The sequence below is a fragment of the Sminthopsis crassicaudata genome, chromosome 6 (assembly GCF_048593235.1).
Source record: "Sminthopsis crassicaudata isolate SCR6 chromosome 6, ASM4859323v1, whole genome shotgun sequence".
Classification (NCBI taxonomy): domain Eukaryota; kingdom Metazoa; phylum Chordata; class Mammalia; order Dasyuromorphia; family Dasyuridae; genus Sminthopsis; species Sminthopsis crassicaudata.
The window spans coordinates 93,421,925-93,447,317 of NC_133622.1; the positions used below are offsets into that span (position 1 = coordinate 93,421,925).

General features: G+C 33.5%; 1 protein-coding gene across 3 annotated transcripts in view; it reads right to left on the reverse strand.

Moving 5' to 3' along the window:
* Positions 1-4,451: 4,451 nt before the first annotated feature.
* Positions 4,452-25,393, reverse strand: part of GPM6A (glycoprotein M6A) — a 484,462-nt gene continuing 463,520 nt past the window's right edge. For all 3 annotated transcript variants that reach the window (XM_074272707.1, XM_074272705.1, XM_074272706.1), the window contains exons 4-7: positions 19,392-19,545; positions 12,171-12,247; positions 11,354-11,419; positions 4,452-6,591 (exon numbers count right to left, since the gene is read on the reverse strand). In XM_074272707.1, the coding sequence (XP_074128808.1) occupies positions 6,439-6,591; positions 11,354-11,419; positions 12,171-12,247; positions 19,392-19,545 (450 nt within the window). In that variant the 3' untranslated portion in view covers positions 4,452-6,438. The remainder of the gene's footprint in view (positions 6,592-11,353; positions 11,420-12,170; positions 12,248-19,391; positions 19,546-25,393) is intronic.

A 25,393-nucleotide genomic window follows, 5' to 3' on the forward strand; every position in this document is an offset into this window, starting at 1 on the left:
TCTCCAGAACACATATTTCATTCCCTCCTAGTTTTCTGATGGGTGCAGAATTGTCTTGTATTGTTCAAATCTCCTTTCCTTTGTATTTGAAGATCGTTCTCTTAGTAACTTACAAAGACTATTGTTTTTTAATTGAATTTTTACATTTTCTATTTTACATCACACAGAAACTGCTTGTTGTGGTTCTATGTTCTCAAATATCACAGGATACTGTTTCATCAAGTGTTGGGTCATTTTCATTAGTTTTGTAGTATTCATGGATGTTTGAATTTATTTACTGGATCCAGAGGTCACATCTCCTGTTGTTAATGTATTCTCTGCTTGTGCTCAAGGTCTTTGAGTTTTCTGATTCCCGAGATCATTTGTAATTTCATTACTTCCATACACACCTCGATTTCCCCCTATTTACTTTCTGACTCTGTCCTTTCTGACAGTGTTTTCATTAGGGCTGGGTACCAAAGCATCACATCTGCTTCCAATCATAGTCCACTGGGCTAAATCTCTGGCCCAAGTAATTGTTGGGTGATCAGAATTAGCCTCAGCTAGGTTCTATGCTCTTTCCATCAGACTTAGTGGAGGTGTGTAGCCTCTCACCCTCAAGTGTCCCGTCCCCTTAAGGACAATCACTTTAGCAGTAGTATGGATGGAATGGAGGCACAGAGAAAAATTAGGAAGTTATTGCAGTAATCTTAGCAAAAGGTGAAAAAGGCTTGAATTAAAGTGTTGTCTCTGTCAGAAGAGATTGAATGTGATAAATATTGAGGGGAGTGGGAAGTGCAGGATGATGATGAGGTTATGAATCTAACAGAATGGAGTCATGGGGCTGTCATCCACAAAATGTCTAGAAGAGCTAAGTTTGGGAACCAAGATAAATAATTGTCATTAAGTTATCTTCCTTGGCACCTGCAGTTCTGGTGCTATTGAGTTATGGCTCCAGAAGCCTTTTGCTGCTAAAAGACTTCCAGATTTCTGCAACCTGTGGTGGAAGTGTCCACAGCACTGGACAGAGAGAGAGAGGGGAATTGCAGTGTGGGAGTAGATTTTATTGTGAGCCTGTATTCTGTTCTTGGATCTGCCATCTTGTCCTGGTAGCATGAAATGTAAAGGAAGGGTGCTGAAAGACCTCAGGGTGAGTGAATTCATGGGTTGTTTCAGGGTTTATTGCCCTCCTTTGGATTCTGGCTTATTTTATCTTTAACTCTTATTTTTTTTGGAGGGTGTGGAGAAGGGAGTATAAGGAAAGAATTCTGAGAGGTAGTGAGATTCAAAGAAAATGTCTCAATTCTCCATCCTGTTACACATGCGACACAGGCAGAAGTCCACCAGTAACATATTAAAACTGAGTATTATGTTTTTTTCTTAGTTTTCATTCTTGATTTCTGTGCTACATTTTGATAGTTGACCATTATCTTTTCATGGACTCTTCATGGATTTTTGTGACATAATGCTCTCCTGATTCTCTTCCTACCTGACAACCAGTTTTTTAGTTTCTTTTGCTATCTCATTAATGCATGTCACTGGAGCTATTCCCAAACTGTGACTTTTTCTGTGCTCATCCTCCATTATATCCCATGTTGTTCTCATCAGTTCCCCTGGGTTTAATTATTTCAGTGCAGTTGATTCTTTGATCTCTATGGGTTACCCACAAAGTCTTAATATGGTTTTAAGCTTTTCCACACCACTGACTACCTATCAATTATTATGCATTTGATGACCCAGACACAGTTCAAACCCAGGTCTAAAAGAGAACTTTTTAATTTTGGTCCCCAAACCTACCTGTTCTATACTTTTTTGTTGGAAACATGGCTCCATTCTCTTAGATTTATAACCTTATCATTATCCTGGATTCTTCACTCTCCTTCAATATTTATCACATTCAATATTTCCTCACAGATATCACTTTAATACGAGCCTTCTTTATCTTTTTCCAATATTAATGGGATAGTTCCCTAATTGTTCTCTATAGCTCAAGACTCGAGCTACTCCTGTCCATGATACTGCTTCTAAAATGATTGTCCTTAAGCACAAGTTTGATTATGACCTTCCAGTGGCTTTGTATTGCTTTAGGGATCCAATCTAATCTCAGTTTAACTTTTAAACCTTTAAGTACTTGTTACAGATTTAACTTTCTAGCCTCATTATATATGTCTGTGAACAAAACAAGCCTTCTTTCTGTTTATAACATTCCATCTCTCATTTTTGTGCCTTTTAATTGGCTATCTCTCACCCCTGGATTGCTCTCCCTCATCCCTGGATTGCTCTCCCTTTTCTTCTTTTTTAAGGCAGAGACCAAGTACAAGTTTTTGCATGATGGCTTCCCTGATCCCAGCAATTGTTAGTTCCCTCCTTTCCCTATTTTGTATTTATTATCCTTGTGCTTCAAGTAAAAAATTTAAGGACATCCGCAGATGAAGATATGATACCTTATGAGGACAGAGGAGAAGGCAAGAAAGAAAAGAAGGAAGGATAGGAAGGGAAGGAGGGAGGGAGACAAAGAAGAAGGAAGAAAGGAAAAAAATCATTGTTATGAATAATTAGAATGTTGTTATATGAGAAAAATTCTCTAAGCCTGAGCTAGGGATTTTAGAAATCTGAATGATTATTTTAAAAGAGGCTGTCACTTTGTAAATAAGTGTCTCATTACAAGATAACATCCCTTATTATTGTTAATATCCCTTCATTAAGAATATAAAACAGGGAATTGTTTTTATTCTAGAAGAATTAAATCCTTCTTGCTTGTGAATAGGAGACTAGAAAGGATTTGCAAGTCTATATCATAATAAAGAATAGGTAAGTTGCTTCATTTCCTCATTATCAATTTCAGGTAGGGATGCCTAGCATTAGCATACCTTCTATTTACCAAGTCTTTTCTCTTTTTTTCTTTTCCTATTCAAGACTTTCTTTGTGATCTGGGGAACTCAACCAGTACATTTGGCAAAAGCCACATTCCCCTATTCTCAGTCTTCGGTCTTTGTCCGTAAAATGTTATTATGATAATTGCTAAAGAAACAAACAGTGGAGTTATTTTCTATATAATCAGATAGTGGAAGATAGATACTCAAATAATTAAAAGCCATTATCTGAACACGAGGATAAAATATTGGAGGAATAGAGTCGATTATAACCTTATGCTTAAATTTACAAAAGATATCTGAATGATTTAGAGTAAATATTTTGTTTTCATGAAATGATAAATGATATTATTTTAGAATTTATAAAATACTCTATAATAATCAAAGCTACTTATATTCTTTAAGGCATCCATGATGAGTGTGGGTGCCCCTAAAGCTCACTGCCACTTCTTTATGCCTTCTCAATGCATGATACTTATCTGTGATTGTTCCATTAATCTTCTTTCCTTGATATATCTCTTGTGCCTGAAACCTGCCTTTTATCCTTAAACGTCCTCGATAAGTTGCTGTACCAAGTAGGCTTTCCATCATTTGTCTTAACCTCACTAATTGAGGCAATGATTACTCTGTCTTTCTGAAAGAACTTGATTAAAATACCTGCTCTGCATTATCCTGAACCTATTTTTTTGACATCTTTGTCCTAAATAGGAATTACATTAAAATCCAATAGCAAAAGAATTGTGAAAAGAAAACAAAAACCATCCAATCTTATCTTCAAGTTGTTGAATATCGTGGATTTTTTAAACTATAGTTAAGATATATTGATAGAAACATGCATACCTGTCTATAGAGATGCATGTACACATTTATTACTATTCCTTTCACACATTTCTCTTCTTGGCCTAGGGAGTTAATGCGGATAGAATGGAAATACTTTTGAATTAGAGTTGGAAACTGTGGTTGATCCATCTAAGCTACTTAGTCATTGTGTCACATGTGTTAGATCACTTTGTTTTCATTTTCTTTGTCTATGAAAGGAATGAGTTGAACTAAAAGTTCTGAGGTTCTTTATGACAATATATTTTATGATCTTCTTATTTCTGCTTTCAGTCATGTGAAACTCTCAGGATAGTGCTGAGTCACATAAAGGAAACTGAGGCATAATCTGAATCCTTATTCCTTATATCTTATGAAAATTGGGTTTTCCAGGAGACTGGCTACTTATTTCGAAAGTTTTAGGAAATGTGTTATGCTTTCCCAGTGATAGATGAACAGTATCTGAAAAAGAAGAATTCATTTTTCCTTCTGAATTAAATTTTATGGTGCTAAATAAAAACAGAAAAAAATGGATGAGGAAAATATAGTAAATAGAACAATTTTGCTTTTCTGGCCTAAATTATCCAACCATATCACATCATTCTTTCTATTTCTTGACTTTTTTGTGTCATAGATCCACTTACATGCTTAGCATTGACTTTCAAAGCATTGGTTCAGTTCTTCAGGAGTAAGGACCAAGTTCATATTGAGCTCATTTCTTCTATTAAAAAAAATCACACACTTGGAAAAGAGCAAAAACAAAAAACAGCAAGGACTAACAAATAAATACACAAAGTACACAAGTGTGTTTATTACGTTTTGCAAGCACTTTGTTCTACATTTCAAAAACGCCACCATCAAGCTGTTGGCACATTTATATACAAAACAGATTAATTGTAATGCCTGCTACAAAGCATTCTTTGTGAAAATACAAACTAATACCAGAGAAAAGCCAAAAGCATCAACATCATTACATGAGTTTAAAAGACAGTTTTAAAAATTATCACAAACTGTTTAAGACACAGAACTGAAACACTACAACAGAGAATCAGAAGGAGGTTCATAATACTTTTTTTGTTGTTGTTGAAGAACTGTAATACTGCACATATCAGAAAATTGTTGATCCGGTAAGACAGCCTAAGTGTAAATAAAAAAAATACCCCAAACCCAAATCCAAAACCAACCCCAAATCAATCAACTAATACTACGAAATGCAGGACCATGCCACAAATAACTAGAGTAATAGCCCCCCACCCCCACCTATTATGAGATTTTAAAATTCACTGGTGATGCATGATTAGTTATTGTACAAAGATGTTTAGTCATGAACCTTTATTAGAAATGCACTTATACTGAGAGAATTTCACAATGGTTCAAGAAGTGCACAAAACTATCTAGGATTTTTGACACTGACAAAAATGTCAGGCTACATCAATTTAAAAGACACTTTACAGCATTCTTGTAGCATTAGAAATAGGCAAAATAAAAAATGAAAATGAACACCAAATTTGGTCCAGTAATACTGAGTGCTTTTTTTTTTCTTTTTTTTCCAATCTTGATTACAGGTACTTCTTTGAAATGAATATGACTGATCTTTTAGTTGAAATTGACTTAAAATAAAACTCCAAATCTGTTATATGTTTCCAAACAATTAGTTCCATAGTGACTTCTGACCTCTCTTTAAACATACTACAGGTAAATTGATAGATGTCAGAAAACTGCAAGCAAAGCTATTACATTTATGGAAGCCTTTACAATATGTCATATACAGTTTTACATAACGTTCATATAGGTGCAATCTATTAAAGTTTTTAAAGCAGGTAAAAAGACTTCTGAGGGGTAAAAGTGCTGTATAGTTTTGAAATATCACTCTTATAATTGTAGTTAACTCCTAACATTAACACATGAATCACCCTTAATTCAGCTTAGCCATTGTTCCGATCACAAAAATTGTTATTTGGCAGCAAGCTATTTCCATTAACAATTGTCTACATATGCTGTCTTTAAAAGGTAATCATGGTGTCACATCCTTGAAAAAGGCAAGTGGCCATGCATTATTAGCATCATTGTCTACATGCTCACAACAGAAACAAGAAAAATCACCAATAAAACTTTGAGAGAAATATCCTTTAAATACATCAAGAAAAATACAATGTTAACAAAGATAAGAAGCACTTTTTTACCTACTGTTATAAATTTAGAAATTGCACCTTTAGTTGTTGAAAACATTATCGAGGGCCTGCAGTCAAGATGGTGATTGATCCATCTGGCAAGAGCTTCAGATTTCAAGGAAAGTCATCATTGTGTCATCTCTGTAATATTGTACGTATTGTACAACAATGGTCCCTTTGAAGTATACCTGTAGTTACTGAAATCAAAACTAAAAAGTATAAAAAAGCTATTTTTTTTTTCTTTTCAAAAACATAGGAAACAATGCAAAAGGTGTTATGCATAACACATACAAAATGATTAAAAAAATCAAACAAATCTTCATATTTGACAATATTAGTATATTTGATCTGACAGAACTAATTAGTTGGAGAAGATTCGGGAAAGGCTGGATAGGAGCTTTGTAGGAGAGAATACAATCACATAAAATTAACTAATTAGGAAAAGAAGTGCTTAACAAGAAAGACTTGGATGATTCACTAGTCACCCCACCTATCTTATTTTTGAGAAGCACTTTTGTTTTGCTTAGAAATGGTTTGGATGGCCTTTAGTTAAACAAGAAAGCATTCAAATGTTAGAAAGGAAGGAGATGGTGGGTTTTTTATGTGTAGGCATTAAGTCGTTCTTTAGAGCGGGTAGAGTGAATGTCATGAAGCTCTTGCTCCTCCTTTGATTTGATGTCCTCATACTTTTGCATTCGGCAGGCGTCCTTCACATAGGCCCAGTTGGCAGACAGAACCATAAGGTAGTGAACCTATCAAAGACAAAAATGATATATAACCAAAAAAAATCCATCCAAGATATTTGATAAAAGACAATCCAGACAAATAACATGATACTGGGTAAAAAGCACTGATGCTCCCTAATTCCACTGATGGGGAATCTTCATAGGAAAAAAAAAAAAAAAAAAAAAAAAAAGATTTTTTTTTCTTTTTTCCTGAGGCAACTGGGGATAAGTGACTTGCCCAGGGTCACACAGCTAGGAAGTATTAAGTGTCTGAGACCAGATTTGAACTCAGGTCCTCCTGACTTTAGGGCTAGTGCTCTATCCACTGCACTACCTAGCTACCCCTTTAAAAAAAAGATTTTAAACAGTATGTTAGACTTGTTTTTTGACTCCCTTGTACTTTAAGTTTTGGCGTCCTTTTGTTCAGTTTAGTTTAACAAACATTTACTAAATGCAGATTATATACAAGGCTCATATATATTTATATATACAAAACAATTTAAATTTCAAGTTTCTTTAGGTTAAGAACAACAGATCAGCAGAGAGGAAAGGAGGGAATCGGTGAGGAGAAAACAAAATGTAATAAGAGAATAAAAATCATCTATTAAAAATGAGAAACCTTCTTGTTTTCCTAGCAATAATATCTCACCCTTCAGTCTTTTATCCTTAATCCCTTTTTCTTCTTTAAATCTGAAATGATCAAGATTTCCTGCCATAACAATAAGTTCAATAGTTGTAACTCCCTATTATTCACCTTCATAAGATTTATAACATAATTACATATAAAAACTTGTATTCTTTGATTACATATTTTTATTCATATAACCATGTTTTAAATTTCTTCCACAGAGTACTGAAACTAGCACAGCATTAGACATATAAAGAAGAGTTAATTCTACATATAGAATATATTATTCTATTATATTTTATAAAAAAAATTCTATCTTTATTGATAAAGGCTATTTGTTTTTAACAGCTGGTAGCTTATAAGATAGTTTACCTCATTATGTGGCTTCTTATTATGCTGAGGAATACAATACTTGGATATGGCTGCTAAGAATTAAAAAAAAAAAAAGCTAAAACATTAACAGACTTTTGTAGGAATACTATTTGGAGTTGGAAAATATCCCAACTTCTTAATATAAGTAATACAATTGATGCCTACTTCTTGTCACCTATAATCCCACTAGCTAATATGTTAATTAGCATAGCTTCAAAGATACAGGGTCTGAAAGGCATTGGCAACTCCGAAATGGAAAATATGATCCAAAAAGCAATAATGTTTTTCAGCAAATCACATGAGGATGCTCAGTGCTACCAGATGTACTACCATTGGGAAATGTGGTTAGAACTAATGAATAATTTTTTTGAACATTGAGTTTGGTGTTTGCCTTGTTGGTTTTTTTTAACCATTCTGAAGGATTAATGGAAAGGAGAAGATTAATTTTATTCTATTTTATTTTATTTTTTACCTTTTTTTTTTTTTCCTGAAGCTGGGGTTAAGTGACTTGCCCAGGGTCACACAGCTAGGAAGTGTTAAGTGTCTGAGACCAGATTTGAAATCTGGTCCTCCTGCATTCAAGGCTGGTGCTCTATCCACTGAGCCACCTAGCTGCCCCAAGAAGATTAATTTTTAAAAAATTTATACTTTTTCAAAAATTGGAGATGACAATTTTTATTTCAAGGAAGGGGAAAGAGTAAAAATAAATAATTTAACTAATAAATAATATAAACTTTTAATAGGATAAGATACTAAATTGGCAAAAGATGAAAATCACTAATTTCAATTTTGGTTTATTGATTTTTTTGTACCCATACTTTGTGACACTTACATTGAAATTATTCTAGAAAGTTACAGTGGCATTGATTTGACAAATGATTATCTTTCAGGTTCTTACAACCCTCTGCATATATATAGCATGATGTTAAAAAAGAACTGCTTTTTACTGAAAAGATTGTTAGAGGATCTTGATACTGTCTATCATTTTATTTCTTTGCTTAAATAATGTCTGTAGCTCAGTTCTAGGCTTTGTTGGCTTTCCCTTTCATAGTAATTTTTTTATTTAATATCAATTTAAGTATTTATAAATGGACTTTTGATTGTGCAAAATGTAAAATAAAAAGTTTAAATCAATCAGGTTCAGAAGTATTAATTTCCATTTTAATATCAAACTTATATATGATTTAGGGTAGCTAGAGGGCACAGTGACAATGTGCTAGGCCTAGAGTCAAGAAGACTCATCTTCCTGAGTTCAAACCTAGCTTGCAGAAATAGAGGACCAGGCCCAGAATTAGGAAGATCTGAGTTCAAATCTACCTTTAGATGCATACTAGCTGTGTAACCATGGGCAAGTCACTTACCCCACTTAAATGAATGCCTTCATTTCCTCATCTGTAAGATAAGTTGTAGAAGGAAATAGCAAAACACTGCTGGAACTTTGCTGAGAAAACCCCCAAAAGGGGGCACAACAGAAACAACTAAACAAAAGTATCATACTATTATACTGAATTTGTTAGAATTTTCTAGTTTTAGCAGCTACCCTAAGTGGCTTAAACACTTTCTGTGCATTTTTATGTTCTTTGTTGCAGAATATCTCTTGGTGCATGGTGCATCAGATATAATTCAAGTTCTCAAGCCCCACTATGGCATTCCCTTCCCATGTGGTTTTCATTCTCTGTTTTCCCTACTTAATTAGGCTGCAATTTCTAAATATCTTAAATTATTTACCTTCTCATTCCTTTCATTTATTTAATTTTCCTCTGTTCTCTTAAAAAAAATCTACTCAATCCACTTTTAAAGAAGGCTTTCTCTTTCCAATTTGTTTGCATGCTCTCACTGTACAAAATACTGAATAGAATCATATGTACATACATATGACCTTGATTGATACGCAGCAATTGTTATGTATTTTAGAAAGCTACCATGTTGCTTTAAATTCATTTTCTTTTAAAGTGTTTGACAGAATAGAAAAAAAAAAAATTGACTGCACCTTTGATGTGGAATAAACTTCTATTTTGCCATCTGCTGCTCTAGCTGGTTCCAACTCCAGGGAACAAAATGCCTCTCCCATAAACTCATCATTTCTAATCTCACCACCAGACTGCTAACTCAAATCTAGATTGAATCCACTTCCTTCAGCTTCCTCTCCCTTCTGATTGGAGAGCTGGAAGGTAAAATACCACATTTTTCCCAGTGCCTTCTTTTATATAGGGCAGAAACTGGACTCTTGACTTTGCAATTGTTAATCTGCCTGTATGGCCTAGTGCCTCTCAACGCTACCCATCTCCAGCTTTCCTCTATTATTTTCTTTCATTCAATTGTAAACTTTTTGAGACAGGCTTTCTTTTTATGAATTATATCCCCAGTGCTTATTAGCACAGTGCCTGGCATATAGTATGCACTTAATAAATGTTTATTAGATTAATTGGATTGGAAATCAGAAAGTATGATCACAAACCATCTGGAGAGCAAGACTAGAAAACATCTTGATCCTTCAGGTGAAAGAGACAGGACTGAATATCAACTTTTCTTCCCCTCTGCTCCCTCCCATTCTTAAACAGCTTTCAAAACTCTCCTATCACTTCCCTTTTCACCACCAAACTGTCATGAAGTGCTGAAATTTGTTGCCTTATCCTCCATACCCGCTCACTTCTCAACTCCATTCTTTCAAATACCACCATTCTCTCAAAGATACTGATGATTATTAACCAAATGTCCTTTTCTCAACTTTGATCCTTTGTGACTTCTCCACAATTTTTAAACCTTCGGCCACTACTAGCTCTACATACTTCCTTCTCCACTAGCCTCCATTCTTTCATGACTCTCCTACTATTTGAATTCTTATTTGCAGTTGACCTGTTGGCTTCTCATTCATTTCTCAGCTTCTAAGTGTGACCCTGTTATGACCTAGTTGTCTTCTCAACTGCTCCATGGGGTCCATTATCATCTTTATAGCAGTGATTCTTCAATTTACATTAGTTCTGCAGAAGCATCAGTTGAAAAATAACTTTTCTTGGGGATCACAAGCATATTTTTAATGCTACATTTTGAAAAAAATGAATTCCTACTCCATCTTCCTGGACTATGTAGCCATACATAGTGCTCTTTCAGTATACTGTTTCCTTTGAGGGTATCACTATATAGCCACCCCCTCAGTTCAGGTACTCATCTTCCCCTTGCTTTGACTTCTTCGAATAGCCTTCTACTTGATTTCCCTGTTTCCATTTTCTCCCTTCCCCATTTCATCTTTCATACACCTGACCAAATAATTTAAGGTACAGAAGATCTAACTATGTCATTTCTGCACTTTAAAATATTAAGCAAAAAAAAAAAAAAAAAAAATATATATATATATATATATATATATATATATATATATATATATATATATATATATATAGTCCAAACATAATGCTCACCTCATGACATAGAGTAATGGTCAATGAGGGTTTTTTTTTTCTTTCCCATTTTATTTGAATAGGGAGGAGGAAGAGGAAAAGAAGGCATATACTTTTGAAACATTTAACAACTTATAGTTCATTGCTTTAATTATCTTGAAAATATCTCTTTTTCCATGAAAAATCATATTTCAATCAATTATTAAATGCAATTTTATTTTAGTCTAGAAACTGACAATTTTATTGTCATGATCAAGAAGAAAAAAAAAAAAAAGAATTCCTCTGGTCTTCTTTGTTCAGAGGAACATGGTCACCCTTATGAATAAATTGAATCAGGAACTGAAATACAGTTTGAACCATGAATAATCATTCAAGAAGAATAAGGACTTACCATAGCAATGACTGCTGCTCCTGCTCCGGCAAGGGCCACGATAAACAAGTGGAATGTCATGTTCAGCTGCAAAGAGGTTCAAAGAAACATGAAACAAATAGTGGTAACATCAGAATTAGGAGAGCTCAACATAGATGACAACTTTATTCATGAAGAATTTCATTTAGTGCTTCTCTGACTACACAGATGACCTAATGATACAGCCATCTGTATCACTTATTTTACTCCAAAAATGCTATTATCTATTCTGAATACTTTAAATCCCTATAACTGTTTAACATTAGTTTAATAGCATTATAAAGATTAAGATAAGGGAATTAGTGATATTTGTGATCAGCATGGAGTGCAATATTTTTTAGTGGTGATTTTATAGACTTGCTTTTTTACTCTTCTATAACCATGGGTTTTTGCAAATTCACAAATAAATAGGGGAGGAGGAAAGTATTGTTTTCCATGAGAAGAGCTATTTTCTTTTTCCTTCAAAATATCAATCTCAGCTATAAAAATACATCCTTTCATACCTCTTTTCAAGGTATTACAGACCATGTACAGAAAAGTTGAACAAAAAAATAATGCATATTCAAGTTTGAAGAACTTTTGAACTCTCAACAAAACAGTAATAGAAGACCAAAAAAAGGAGGTAAATCTCCCACTCACCTATTGATAAAAAGGTAATGAACTTAAAATGCAGAAAGAGGAATACTCAGAATGGGAGAGGATAATTAATACAATATTTTTAAAGCAACCAATACAATGAGTGTTAAAAACTTGACAAATCTTTAGCAAATAGCCTATTTTTAAAAATCTCTCCACATACCTCAGTAGATTCACACATCCTCAGGAAATTTTCAGACATGGTACAGATTTTCTTCTCCTCTCCAATTGTCACAATTCCTACAACACATGAAAAATGTGAGAAATACAATATGAAAATGCTAGTATTAACTAAAGGATAAAAGACTGTATGAACTTAGCTCAATCAGTAGTGACCTTAATTTTACAGATGCAATATTCCCCCAATATGTTATTTAGATTATCACAGCACAAGTTTTCATGATGGATAAGTTTTGAATGGAAGATGGAGGCTCATTGGCCCTCAGGCACTATTTTTTAAAAATTCACCTTGGATTTGATTGAATCTAGATATAAGGGTTTAGTATATTGGAAAGTAACTTGCAGCCATTGCAAGCACTTGGTTTATTAACATGATAACAAATTTATCATAATAGTTTCTGTCTCTGGGCTGCAGAAGTCAAGTTTCATATTTGCTTGCCTGGTACAAAGCTTCTGCTAAAAAGTATATAAGTCTGTTGCCTTAAGGAGCACTTAATCAGAATGTTGATAAGGAAAGCATTTGCTGCTTGGAAGGACAACAAGATGCTTTTACTTCATTCAGCTTTGATGGTAGCTCCTCTTTAAATCATTTCAGAAGACTGGTGAAAAACCAGTATTGAATAGGCAGAGGTAGTAGTGACTTCTTCCAACAAAGGCCTTTAGTCCTGAATAGTTATCAAAATCCACATATGTATCAACAGAGAACCTTAACCTCTGGTCAACATACTAAGTGATATTAGTTATCACTCAACACAACCAGAATTCATGAGTCACAAGAAAGGCACAAGACCTAGGCTTGAATATGCTTTTAATAAGCTACAATTTAGTTCTTTACATGTTTGGATTCTTTCCCAAACTTACCTATTCTTCCCTGATACCTGGAATCTGTCTCCTTTATCCCTACCTCCTGGGTCCCTTAAATTCCTTCAAATCAAAGTCCATCTTACTGCTCATAATTCCACTAAGAGATGATTTCCAATGTTATGTATTTGTTTGTTCATAGCTATTTCCATATTGTCTCTCCCACTAAAGTGGGAGCTTTCTGAGGAAAGAGGCTGTGTTTTGATGGCTTTTGCTTTTCTTTTTATCCCTAGTGTTTAGCGTAGTGCCTATTGCAATAAGTGTTAAACAACTGGTTTTTGGTATGACATGACTTATCCTATTGCTTGCCCTTTCTCAAACAGTTCTGTCAGACTGGTGTGCAGCAGCTCATGCTTGGAGAGTGAGTTAAAGTTTACTAAGTTCCTTCCTCTGAAGAGCAACATATATAATACAGGAAGTGCTATTTGTTTTATGGTTGAAGAAAAAGAGGCTCCAAGGGTGACATGATTTGACTTTGGCCACAGAACTACTACTCTGACTACCACCACCACTGCTTTCACTGCTGCCACTATGACTACCACCACCATCACTGTACTTTTACAGTGTTTTAAGGGCAGCAAAGCACTTTACCTATGTTGTCTCATTTGACATCACAACAATGCTGTGAAGTGTTATTATTATCCCCATTTTACAGATGAGGAAACTGAGGCTAAGAGGAGTTGAGTGACTTATCCAAGGTAACCCATCTATAACTTTCTCACTAACATTTTCATGTATATACAAAGCTCCAGACTTGCAGAGCAGTTTTCTTTGATAAAAGCTACCTTTCTCTAATTCCTTAATGAGAAGAGTTGTCAAACTTAGCAGGCCTGATGGAGAGAACCAGATTTAAAATGTAATCAGGAAATGTTTAACGAAAAATAAAAATACAGCACAACATAAATAATGATAATTTAAGGTTTTCTATATTAATATGCAGCCAGCAGGAATCTCTTTATTTAAGCTTGATACTACAACTCTATAGTATATATTGAAATAAATATCTATATCTTGACATACCACATAAGCTCAGATGTAACACCCAGAATTAACATTCAATTTCCAAATTGGATGGAAAAATAACGAGAAAAAATAATGGCACAAATAATTTAAAACAGTGTATAATGTAAATCCAACTCATCTTTGGCTTTGGAATGAATAATTTGTTCTTTAACAGCATACTTGCCTTCCTAATTACACTTTCATTATGTTGAATTAAAATAAATTTGTATTTCTTCAGCACATATCAAATGGGTAGTAAAGAGGGGGATGGTAAGGAGCAGAAGACATTTTTAAAAGCATGCTGAGCAGCAGAGGGAATTCAAGTTAGAATTAAGAGTTTATTCCCCCAAAATGTATAGATCTCTTGTGAAACATAAACAACTAAAATGGATATGGATAGAAAAACCTTCATGAATTTATATAGGGTTTTAAAATTTAGAGGTGCTTTCCTCAACATAATCCTGTGAAATAAATATCAAAATTGCTAATGTTACATAATTGCACCGTGTTTTTTTAAGCCCAAACTTTTTTCTGAAAAGACCCCATTTTAAAATATCAGGATTCTTTAAGGCACTGAAGATAACATAATGAATAGAGAGCACCAGGCCTAGACTCAGCAAGGCCAGAATTTGCATCCATCCTCAGACACTTCCTGGTTGTGTGACTGGCCCTATTTAAACTCTTTCTGCTCTGTTCCCTCAACTATAAAATGGCAGCGATGATAATACCTATTTCATAGAGTTGTTAGGAGGATCAAATGAGATATCTTAAGTGCCTGGCACATAGTAGGTACTATGCAAATATTTGTTGATTGACTGGTTACATATATGATCTTGGGTAAGTCACATAACTAACTCCCAGGGCCTCACTATAAAATTAAAGCAATCTATGATCTGTTCTTAGATGAGAAAGCCTGATGAGTTGCAGTCTCCATAGTTGGAAGAAATACAGAGGTGAAAGAATTAGAATTGACAGGGACCCTAGACATTTTCTAATCCAGTATCTCATTTTACAGATAAGAAAACTAAGGCTTAGAAGGTTTAAATGACTTGACAGAGGTCCCACAACATCTGAGTAGCAATACAAGGACATTAAAACATACTTTCTGAATTCAGGGTGTATGAAAGTATAGGGATACCCCCACACCTTCCCATTCACAGTCTGATTGGCTGTTCTATGTATATGGAACACAGAAGTCATCCAAAGCAATGAATCTATAATAGCAAGTATTTTTATGTCACTCAAAGTTTCCAAAGCCTTATGTCTGACTCTACAGTAATGCTGTGAGGTGGATTTTCTCATTCTTATTTTACATACAATCAAACCTCAACATTTGACCTAAAGCATTCACTTGATTTTATTAATAATCTCACTTTTATGTTGAAAACTACAAACATTTGTATTGCACACAATGTGCAAAAAAGAAAAAATGGGAGGTACAATGAGTGCAAGTTTAGGTGTTTCATTGATCTTGTTCATCCTGTCATTGTAAAGAACTCCCAGTTAACTCATTTTAAATATTCTCATTGTTTGCCTTTAAAACTCAAGTTTTGTGTTGTAATTATGAATTCAAAGTCTAAGTATGCAGCCAGTGATGTAATTTAGTGACAAAATGATAAACTCTGTGACCCTATTAGTTATCAGCTGCAAGTTTGGTGTTGATGAATTGAAAATTCATTACATCTGCAAAAAAGGAAGAAAATACAGTGCATTCACATTGCCATTCCACACAGTGGAAAATGTTAGTTAGTTTTTTTTTTTTTTTAAAGGATTTTATTTGCTATGCAATAATGATGGTACTGAGTTACAAAAAATGAATATCATCTGCAATTAATGGTCTTTTTTTAAAATTGAGTTTGACACAAAAGGTTGTAGAACCTAGGGAATTACTAGTGAGAAAAATGTTTTTCATGTGAGAAATTTTATTTTGTGTATTGCATTTTAAGGTTATTTCGTTGTTACTGTGTTAGGAAATAGTTATCAGAATGAATGTTTGGTAATAAAGAATTCTATGTAAAAAAAAAAAAAGATTACAATTTTTGGTGGTTGAGAACCTAATCCTTCTTTGCCATAGTTTAAATGTATCAGCATTTACTTTTTTTTTTTTAATTTTGCACTGTTTTCTAAGGAGGTTATCCCCACAAAAGTTTAGGATTAACTGTATAAGAAAACTGAAGCTTGAGAAAGGTTAAAGTCAGGAGCATGTAATTAGTAAGTAGTATTTACTTTAATTCTGACATTACTAGTGTAACTACTTATTAAAGTAAGTCAGAAACAAAGTACGAACAGTAGTACCTCAGTTCTCAGTTAATTGGTTCCAGAAAGCAGTCTAATCATCCCTCCTCCATCCAATTTCCCCAAAGTGGGATATCTAGTTGCAGAGAAAAAAGCCAGCCCAGCCTAACCAGGCGCCTCTCTTCTTGACTCAGCTCACTTTCTAAAAGCCCCAAGCTCCTTTATACTCTTCTCCTCACCTCATGCCATTTTTTGAGGTGCCTGGATGTAGAGGTAGAAGCTATCTTCTCACCCCCTCCATGCCCAAGGCTCAAGGCTGCCAGGAGTGCTGGATCCTCCATGGCTACAGCTGGCTCTCACCTTCACCTGAGCCCCTGTTTCTGCTGCTTCTTCTCCTGCTAGTAGCTGCTCCATCAAAAAAGTTTTTTTTTTTTTCATCATAATGCAATGAATACTAAATTTGACAAGTTTCAAAGCACAAACAAGTGCCAAGATACCACTGTACCAATTTAACAATTAAAATCCAGTTCTGCTTGTGACTTCAATTTCAAAACTTTCCTTTCTACATAATACTGTATATAACATACTAAAGAATAAAGCATTGGAAACTCAGGTTTAAGACCCGACTCAGCTATGTGACATGGGGCAAATAATTTCCTCTATGTAGACATCAAATTCCTTGTCACTTCATTCTGTATATTTCTCTTTTCATTCAGAAAGTAAATGAGATTGACAATATTTAAGAATATAGAGTATAATTTAAGGACTGAAATGTAGAAAGCTGCTATTTATTTTGTTGTAAAAAAGCTCTCACCCTCTTCCTTTTCCTCTTCCTGCTCTGTCTTCCTCTCCACATATCTCTATCCCTTCCTTTTCCCTCATTGATTCCTTCCAAAACCTTTTTCTAAGAATATTACCCAAGGCAGCTATGTGTCATTTCCCTGCAGGTTACATTCTGGACTTCTACCATAGGTCTCACCCCTGCTGACCTCCCCCCAGAATCCCTTACCACTTTTCTTCATGGATTGTCTTCCCCTATTAGAATGTAAGTTCCTTTAGAGCAGGGACTCTGTATTTATACTTGTATTTCCAGTGATAAACACAGTGCTTGGCATATAATAAGAGCTTAATAAATGACAGTCAACTGACTTTTGATTCAGAAGAATAAAATAGCTCTCTAGTAACAGGGAAAGGTTTACATTAAGATTGTACAGTATTTCTTGATAATTAGAACCACAAAGATAACTATTAAACTTCTAATTATTATTAAATATCAAATGGGACATAAAGCAGATGTCTGTTTTCCAAAAGTATCATGGAGGGGATTTTATGTGAGGTCCAAATACAGGAGATGATCCAGATAGTTCTAATTTGTGAATAATTCTCTTTGTATCAAATCCCAGAACATTACAGGGACCATTCAATTAGAACCATGACTGAGAGAAATTACTTTTAACAGTTCATACAGGAAAAAACCAGGTGAATAAAAGAGTCATATATTTGAAAAGCCAGTACACTGAAGTATTATATCACTAAGTATGCTTGGGAAAGGCACAGAAGACTTGGCTTGGGCCCAGAACTGATTAGGAGCAAGAATAAGCTAGATTGCATTTTGGAAATTGTGTGGTAACTTTTATGATTCAAACTGCAATTTGGTGCAAATTCTTTTTTTACACAGATGTTTTCCTAGTGATGAAGTAAGATTCAAGACCTTGGAACATCACAATCTTTTTAAGACACTTATAGCTGGAATCGTTTTGTCTGATCCTTCACTTTACAAATAACAAAATGGAAGGCCCAAGTAGTTAAAGACTTTGCCCAAGATAAAACATTTTAGTAATAGGACTGGAATGAAAACCAAAAAAAAAAAAAAAAAAAAAAGGTATTCTTTTCATTATACTGCAGTAATTGCTGAAGTATTTTAAATAAGACTACTCATTTAATTTTGGACTCCTTCAGGTACCTTGTGCTCTGAGAATCAGCTTAGCACATAAAGTACACTGGAGAGAATACTAGACTTGTCAAGAGAACTGGGTTCTACTGGGTTCTAATCATGCCTCCAATACATATTAATTGAATGATTATAGGTACACTTAAACTTTCAGAACCTATTTCTTTATCTTTAACACGAACATAGTAACTTGTGCACCACCTTTCTCAAAGGGCTGTGAGGACAGGCCTTAGAAATCTTCAAGTGCTATCCAAATCTGAGTTATTGGGTATTTCTTCACAGCTCAAAGATTTTATAGGTTTTTGTAAAACTCTGGTAGGGGTTTTTTCTGAATTTGGGTAGGCTTCTGTTGTCATGACAGGATTGTGTTTGCTTTGCCAGAATAGAGGAGAGCAAGAATTCCAGGGACATTAACTTCAAGAAGCTAACACCATAATTATGTCATGAACCAATGGAAGATGATTTAATTTGGAGGAGTCTTTTTTTAATAGGATACTTAAGCATATTCATTTTCCACTTTTAAAAGTGAAAAATGGGATGACAGAGAGAGAATAGAGGTAAGTGAAAAAGGAACATAGGAAAGATTTAAAACTTATACCTCAAGATTCTTGGCTTAGTAATTTATTACTGTGGGATTAGAATCTATAGCTTCTTTTAAGGTTCAGCTCAAGTACCACTTCTACAAGAACTGACCTTCCTAGTTGGTACCACTCTCTTATTCCTTATATTGTATTTATTTACAAATGTAGTATATTTCTACTCCTGGGTTCTCCATCCTACCCCAAATATAAATTCTTTGAGGGCAGGGTCTTTTTTATATTTATATATATATATATATATATATATATATATATATATATATATATATATATATATATATATATTTATATTCTTAACACCTAGCAGACAGCTGGCAAATTTTTGGTGAATTTATGGAAACTGGCCCAAGCTTTATGGTATAGGGCTCAAACTCATTCTAGCCAACTTTGAGTTCAGTTGCTGATCACTTTTAAAGAAGATGTAATGAAAGTTAAACTTAATGAATTTATCCGAGCATAATCAAAGTACTAATAGTTTACAAGTGTTATTCTTTAAGTATTCCATACTATGTTTTCTGACAACCCTTCAGTCAATAGGAATCTACCATTTACTTACCAAACTGACGAAGGTCCAAGCAAAGATTTGTTCCTTCCATTAAAGTGGTGTTTCGGCAGATGGTCCACATGTTGAAGTACATGTAAACAGGCAGAGAGGTAAAAGCTGTGACTCCAAGCCAGGCCAACATGAAAACATATGTCAGCATAATGAACTGCAATACAAAATAAAGAGAAACCATAAATCCTAGAACTTAATTCAGTTATAGGAGCAACCTCCAAATGCTTCAACTCAGTTTTTCTAAACAACACATTTTCCCCAATGTGGACGATTTGAACAAAGTGTAAGAGGCTACCAGAAGGCAGAAATAATAGAGGTCACAGGTATAAAGTTCTGGAATATTTGTGCCATCATTGATTCTGACATTTAGGAAATGAGTAACTTCTCCTTGGTGCCTCATTTAAACCCATGCCCCATTAACTTCTTATTTGATAAATACTCTAAATACTACATCTATTTTCTATCCCTTAGAAAGTCATATTATGTTCAAGATCCTGAAAAACAGAAAGGTATAAAAAACCTCAATAAATAAAACTTCTGCCATTAAATTATGAGAAAAGTATATTCAATTAATTATGTAATATTTTATAGTATTTTAAAATGGGGTTTAAACCACTTTAGTTTATATGCTTTATTTCATTTGCCCCTCAAGACAGTCCTGTGAAATATGCACTACTGAATGATTATCCCCATTTTATAAAGGAGCAAATCAACTCATAGAGATTCAGTAACTACCTAACCATAAGGGAAATCTCATCTGAAGAATGAAATAGTGAATATCTTTGAGACTTAAATGGAATATAGATAGATAGATAGATAGATAGATAGATAGATAGATAGATAGATACATAGATATATATATATATATATATATATATGTATATATATATATATATATATATATATACATATATATATATATAAATCCACGTTGAGCCATAAGGAAAAAAAATTAAGAATACTCATGAGGGGAGCTAGGTAGTACAGGGAACACAACTGCCTTATGGTCAAGAGGATCTGAGTTTAAATTCTGGCCTCAGACATTTGACACTTACTAGCTAGCTGTGTGACTCTGGGCAAATCACTTAACCCTTGATAGTCTTGCAAAAAAGAGGAAGGGTTCTCATACACTGAATGGAGCCTCCTTACAGATTTAGACAGCAGTAACTAAATAATTATTGTCTTCTGTATTTCAGGTACTGTGGAATAAAGTATATTTGTGTATACATATGGGTGTACATGCACAAACACATACCTGCAGGTTTATATTGTATACGGCTCTAATATATATATATATATATATATATATATATTGTGCATATACCCACTTGTGTATGTGTGTGTACACAAACACACACACACACACACACATCTCTCTATAAATCTATGTTTATATATCTCTACATTCAGATTACATTTGTCTATGCCAATGATTTGGCAATAGGGAATTTGCAGAAAGAGAGGTAATGTGACAATGCCCACGCACAAGTCCTTATACTGACAGGATACCATTACCTTGGATGTAGATCACAGAATGAACCTTTACAGTCATCTAATCCAAATATCTCATTTCACAGATGAGGAAAATTAAAAGCAGACAAATTAAATGACTTGCCCAAAATCACATTTTAAACCTAGAACTTCTGATTGCTTATCAGGGCAGATGGTAATGCCATAGATAAGGTGCTGGGCATGGAGTCTAGAATACTTGTCTTCCTGAATTCAAATTCAGCTTCAAACACTTAGTAATTATGTAATTATTAATCATGTTTGCCACTGTATCTCCTCTATAAAATGAACTGGAGAAGGAAATGGCAATCTACTCCAGTATATTTCCCAAATGGGGTCAAGAAGAGGCAGACATCTCTAAAATAAGTGAACAACTTCTGATTCAAAATCTATTGTTCTGTCTGATCTGAGTTGATTCAGTGGAAATACATATATTAGTCCAGAAATATTTTTGCCCTTTTTTGCATATCTGGTTTTTATAAAACCTAATTTTGCCTATAATTTTACACTTTTCCCCTGCAAATAAATGAACTAGCATTCAAAATAATACTTCAGAAATTTTGATATGCATGAGTGATTTTCATAAAGTTTAGATCATCTACCTCTCTTTATCAGGTGATACTGATTGCCTGGTGAATTATGCATCATGACATGACTCTAGAGATTACAAGTCTTTTTTGACTAAAAATACATATTTTGAGAATGAAAGCTTTTTTTTACAAAATAAATTTTAAAACAATAACTGTAAAATTTGAAATTATAAGTAATCATAAGATCTTCAGGTATAATCTTGGAAGTCCACACTGGAAATGGCTTTTAGTAAGAAGACACTTCTCTACTTCTAGGCAGAAAAAATGTATATCAAAATTTATCTGGGGAACTATTCTGCAAATGGATTTTAACTATATGGGAAAGAATATTCCCTAAGTATGTTAGTGGCTTCAAAAATGCTGCCTTTCAAAAACAACAAATAGTATTAAAATGACAGAGAGAATGGCTGTGAAGAAAATGGCAGTGAAAGTGAGCAAGGCAAAAAAAAAAGATATAAATGAAATATAGTTGCTTGAACTAAAGGAAATTTAATAAAATATATCCTAGGTAAAATGGCCATTTTTGTACTTAATTACTTTTAAGAATATGCCCATACTTTTTGTTTTTTTTCCTTTCAAGGACTTTGGTAATTTACTCTCTTATAAGTAACCTATGACTAGAAGGGACCTCAGATATTCTCTGACCCAATATTCTTGTTTTATATATGAGAAAAGTGAAAAGGAAATAAGGGGAGAACTTAGGTAGTTTTATATTGTAACTATTAACAGATACACAAGTTACAAATTGTATGTTTATGTATAAAAACTAATATTTAAAAAAATTATTTTCCTTTTTTCTGTTAATCATATGACTTTACTACCAATAATGACTCCATGTTTAAAAAGTGTAAAATAATATACAAGATCTTCCTTAGTGCCTAAGAAATAATGTTTTATTACTTACTAGGTCATTGTAAAAAGTAATAGTTGTCTAATCTGCTACTTCAGTGCAACATACTACCTTTCTTTTAAGTTCAATTTTCAAGCTTATAATTTTTGAGGAAGCTATAAAACTTTTAATAGAATAAGCATAATTTAGCATAAATTAGGTCTTAATAATTTAAGTCTTAAATGTGTTTTTTTTTTCTCTCCTGGATTTAGAATCTAGGATTGTAGACTTTTAAAGCCAATAATGACCATGTTTCAAACCCCTTTTTTTACAAATGAGTAAATTGAAAACTTTTTCTAATCAAGGTAAAGTGATTTGTCAAAGATCATGAAGGGAAATAGTAAAAGATCCTCAATTAAAATTGAAGCCTTCTCTTCCTGTAGTCAATTGTTCTTAGTGTATGTATGGTATATGCGTGTGAATATATATATGTGTGTGTATATACATATATATGTATGTATATATATACATATATATGTATATTTATATATACTGGTATACAATGAATAGAATTATGTGTCTTTAAAATTACAGAAACTGATCTGAATTTATACAGCCATCTGGGATATGCTTCTATATGAAAGAACATTAGTGTGACAAAGTGTAGGTGTCTACAGCTCATGCCTGGCTTAAGCAAAGCAGAGCAGTGCTCCAATTCTTTTTATGTGTAGACTGAACTAGAAACTTTCTTCTCCCTCACCCTTATACTGATTGTTCTTCATTCTTATTCTTGGAGTTCTTGATGAAACTAGGAAATATGTGGGATAAAAATAAGAAAAATCACAGCAAATATATTCCTAAGAGAATCATTCTAATTCTTTAAGTTTTTAATGTCTACTTTCCTTTATACATTTATTATGATGAAGCAAATGTTTTCTGATAGGCTTTCTATATTGTAAAATATTCAAATTCAAAGTATGAATTTGGCTTAGAAATCCATTTTTACTAACACTTTTACTAAACCACACCATTTAACTATGGTATGAGAATTGCTAGTTAGTTAAGCTTTTGATATACATCTTATGGCAATATAAATCGGCTTCAAAATATGAAACATTCCCCCCAGAACATAAGTGTAATCTTTCTATAAATATCAGGCATTTTCTAAGAGATTTTGTGGCATACCTTAGTATAACTGAACAAACCATATGACCATATTTCTTAAGCTTCCACATTTCTATGAAAAATATGACATGTTAAATTGCCAATATTCTCAATAAAATGGTTTCCTGTATTTATTTAACATTTATAAAAATCATTTTCCTCATTGTAAAAATCCTTAGAGAGTATATTTGCTGCAAATAATCTATTTGAAAAATTATCTCCCTTTTAATAATCTCACTTGAGTGATTTAAAAGAGCAATTAAAAATGTTTTTGGCTCTATCTTGATAGGAATACTACACAAGGTTTGATATGTGCCTAAAGCTTTAGAATAATAGTTATTTGAGTCCAGAGAAGAAAATCTGGCTTAGCTCAGTAGTGATGTCAGAGTTGTTAAGAATGAAATTTTAGGGAAGTATAAAACAGGGAAAAATCTTTATAGCCAGTGTTTCTGATAAAGGTTTCACTTCTAAAATATATGAAAAAAATTGTGCCAAAGTGATAAGAATACAAGTCATTCCCCAAATGATAAATGGTCAAAAGGATATGAACAAACAATTTTCAGATGACAAACTAAAACAATCTATAGTTACATGGAAAAAAATGTTCTAAATCATTATTGATTGGAGAAATGCAAATTAAAACAATTCTGAGGTATCACCTCACATCTCTCAGATTGGCTAAGAAGACAAGGAAAGATAATGATAAATGTTGGAGGGGATATGGGAAAAGTGACACTAATGCATTGCTGAATGAATTGTGAAATGATCTAACCATTCTGGAGAGCTAACTGGAATTATATCCAAAAGGCTTTCAAACAGTACATATCCTTTGATCCAGCAGTGCCACTACTAGGTTTGTATCCCAGGAAATTATAAAGGAGGAAAAAGGACCCATAGGTGCAAAAATGTTTGCTCTTTCTGTGGTAGCAAAAAATTGGAAAATGAGTAGATGGCCATCAATTGTGAAATGGCTGAATAAGTTGTGGTATATGAAAATAATGAAATATTATTCTTCTACAAAAAATGATGAACAAGCTGGTTTTAGAAAGGCCTGGAAAGATTTAACAAGAACCAATGCTGAGTGAAACAAGCAGAAACAAAATAGCAAAATAGCAAAAATGTATGAAAGACTTTGTTCTTCTAAGTGGTTTCATGATCCAAGGCAATTCCAATAGACTTTGGACAGAAAAAAACATCAGCATACATTAAAAAGAACTATGGAGACTGAATGTAAATCAGCACATGCTATGTTCCCTTCTTTTTTGTGTTTTTCTCTCTCTCATGGTTTTTTCCTTCTCTTCTGATTTTTCTCTCCCAATATGATCCATAAAGCAATATGTGTTAAAAATAAATAAATTTAAAAAAACAATGAAATTTTAATGACATAGCCAGATTCTAAAAAATATGAAAAGAAATAGGTTACTTAACTGATGTGACTATTGAGTTCATTGAACAACGTAGATTTTTAAAGAGAACGCCAAGTCATTTTTCCATTCATTTTTGCTCTCCCTGATAAATTGTGTGGCTATACTGTTGATTGATGAATTCTTGGAAGATATTGTAAATACGTAAATTGCCCAGTTTCAACCTTGTAGATATTGAGAATAGAGGGAGCAGGGGTTTAAAAGGCAATTCACTGAAGTTATTTAGTAGCCACAAAGTAGTTAGTGAAAGGAGAAAGAAATGGTCAGCTTAAACCTGAAAAGAAACTTCCTTCTCTTCCCAACATTGACTGAGATAATCACTCCAAAGGTGGCTTTACTACTTACTGCCAGTACATCCCTGGGCTAGTCACTGAACTGTTGGCTTCCATTTCATATCTGTAAAACTGAGAGATTAGAATAGATGATCTCTAATGTTCCTTCTGTCTCCAAATTCCTTCACCTCTATAAGCTCAGCAGAGCTAAAAT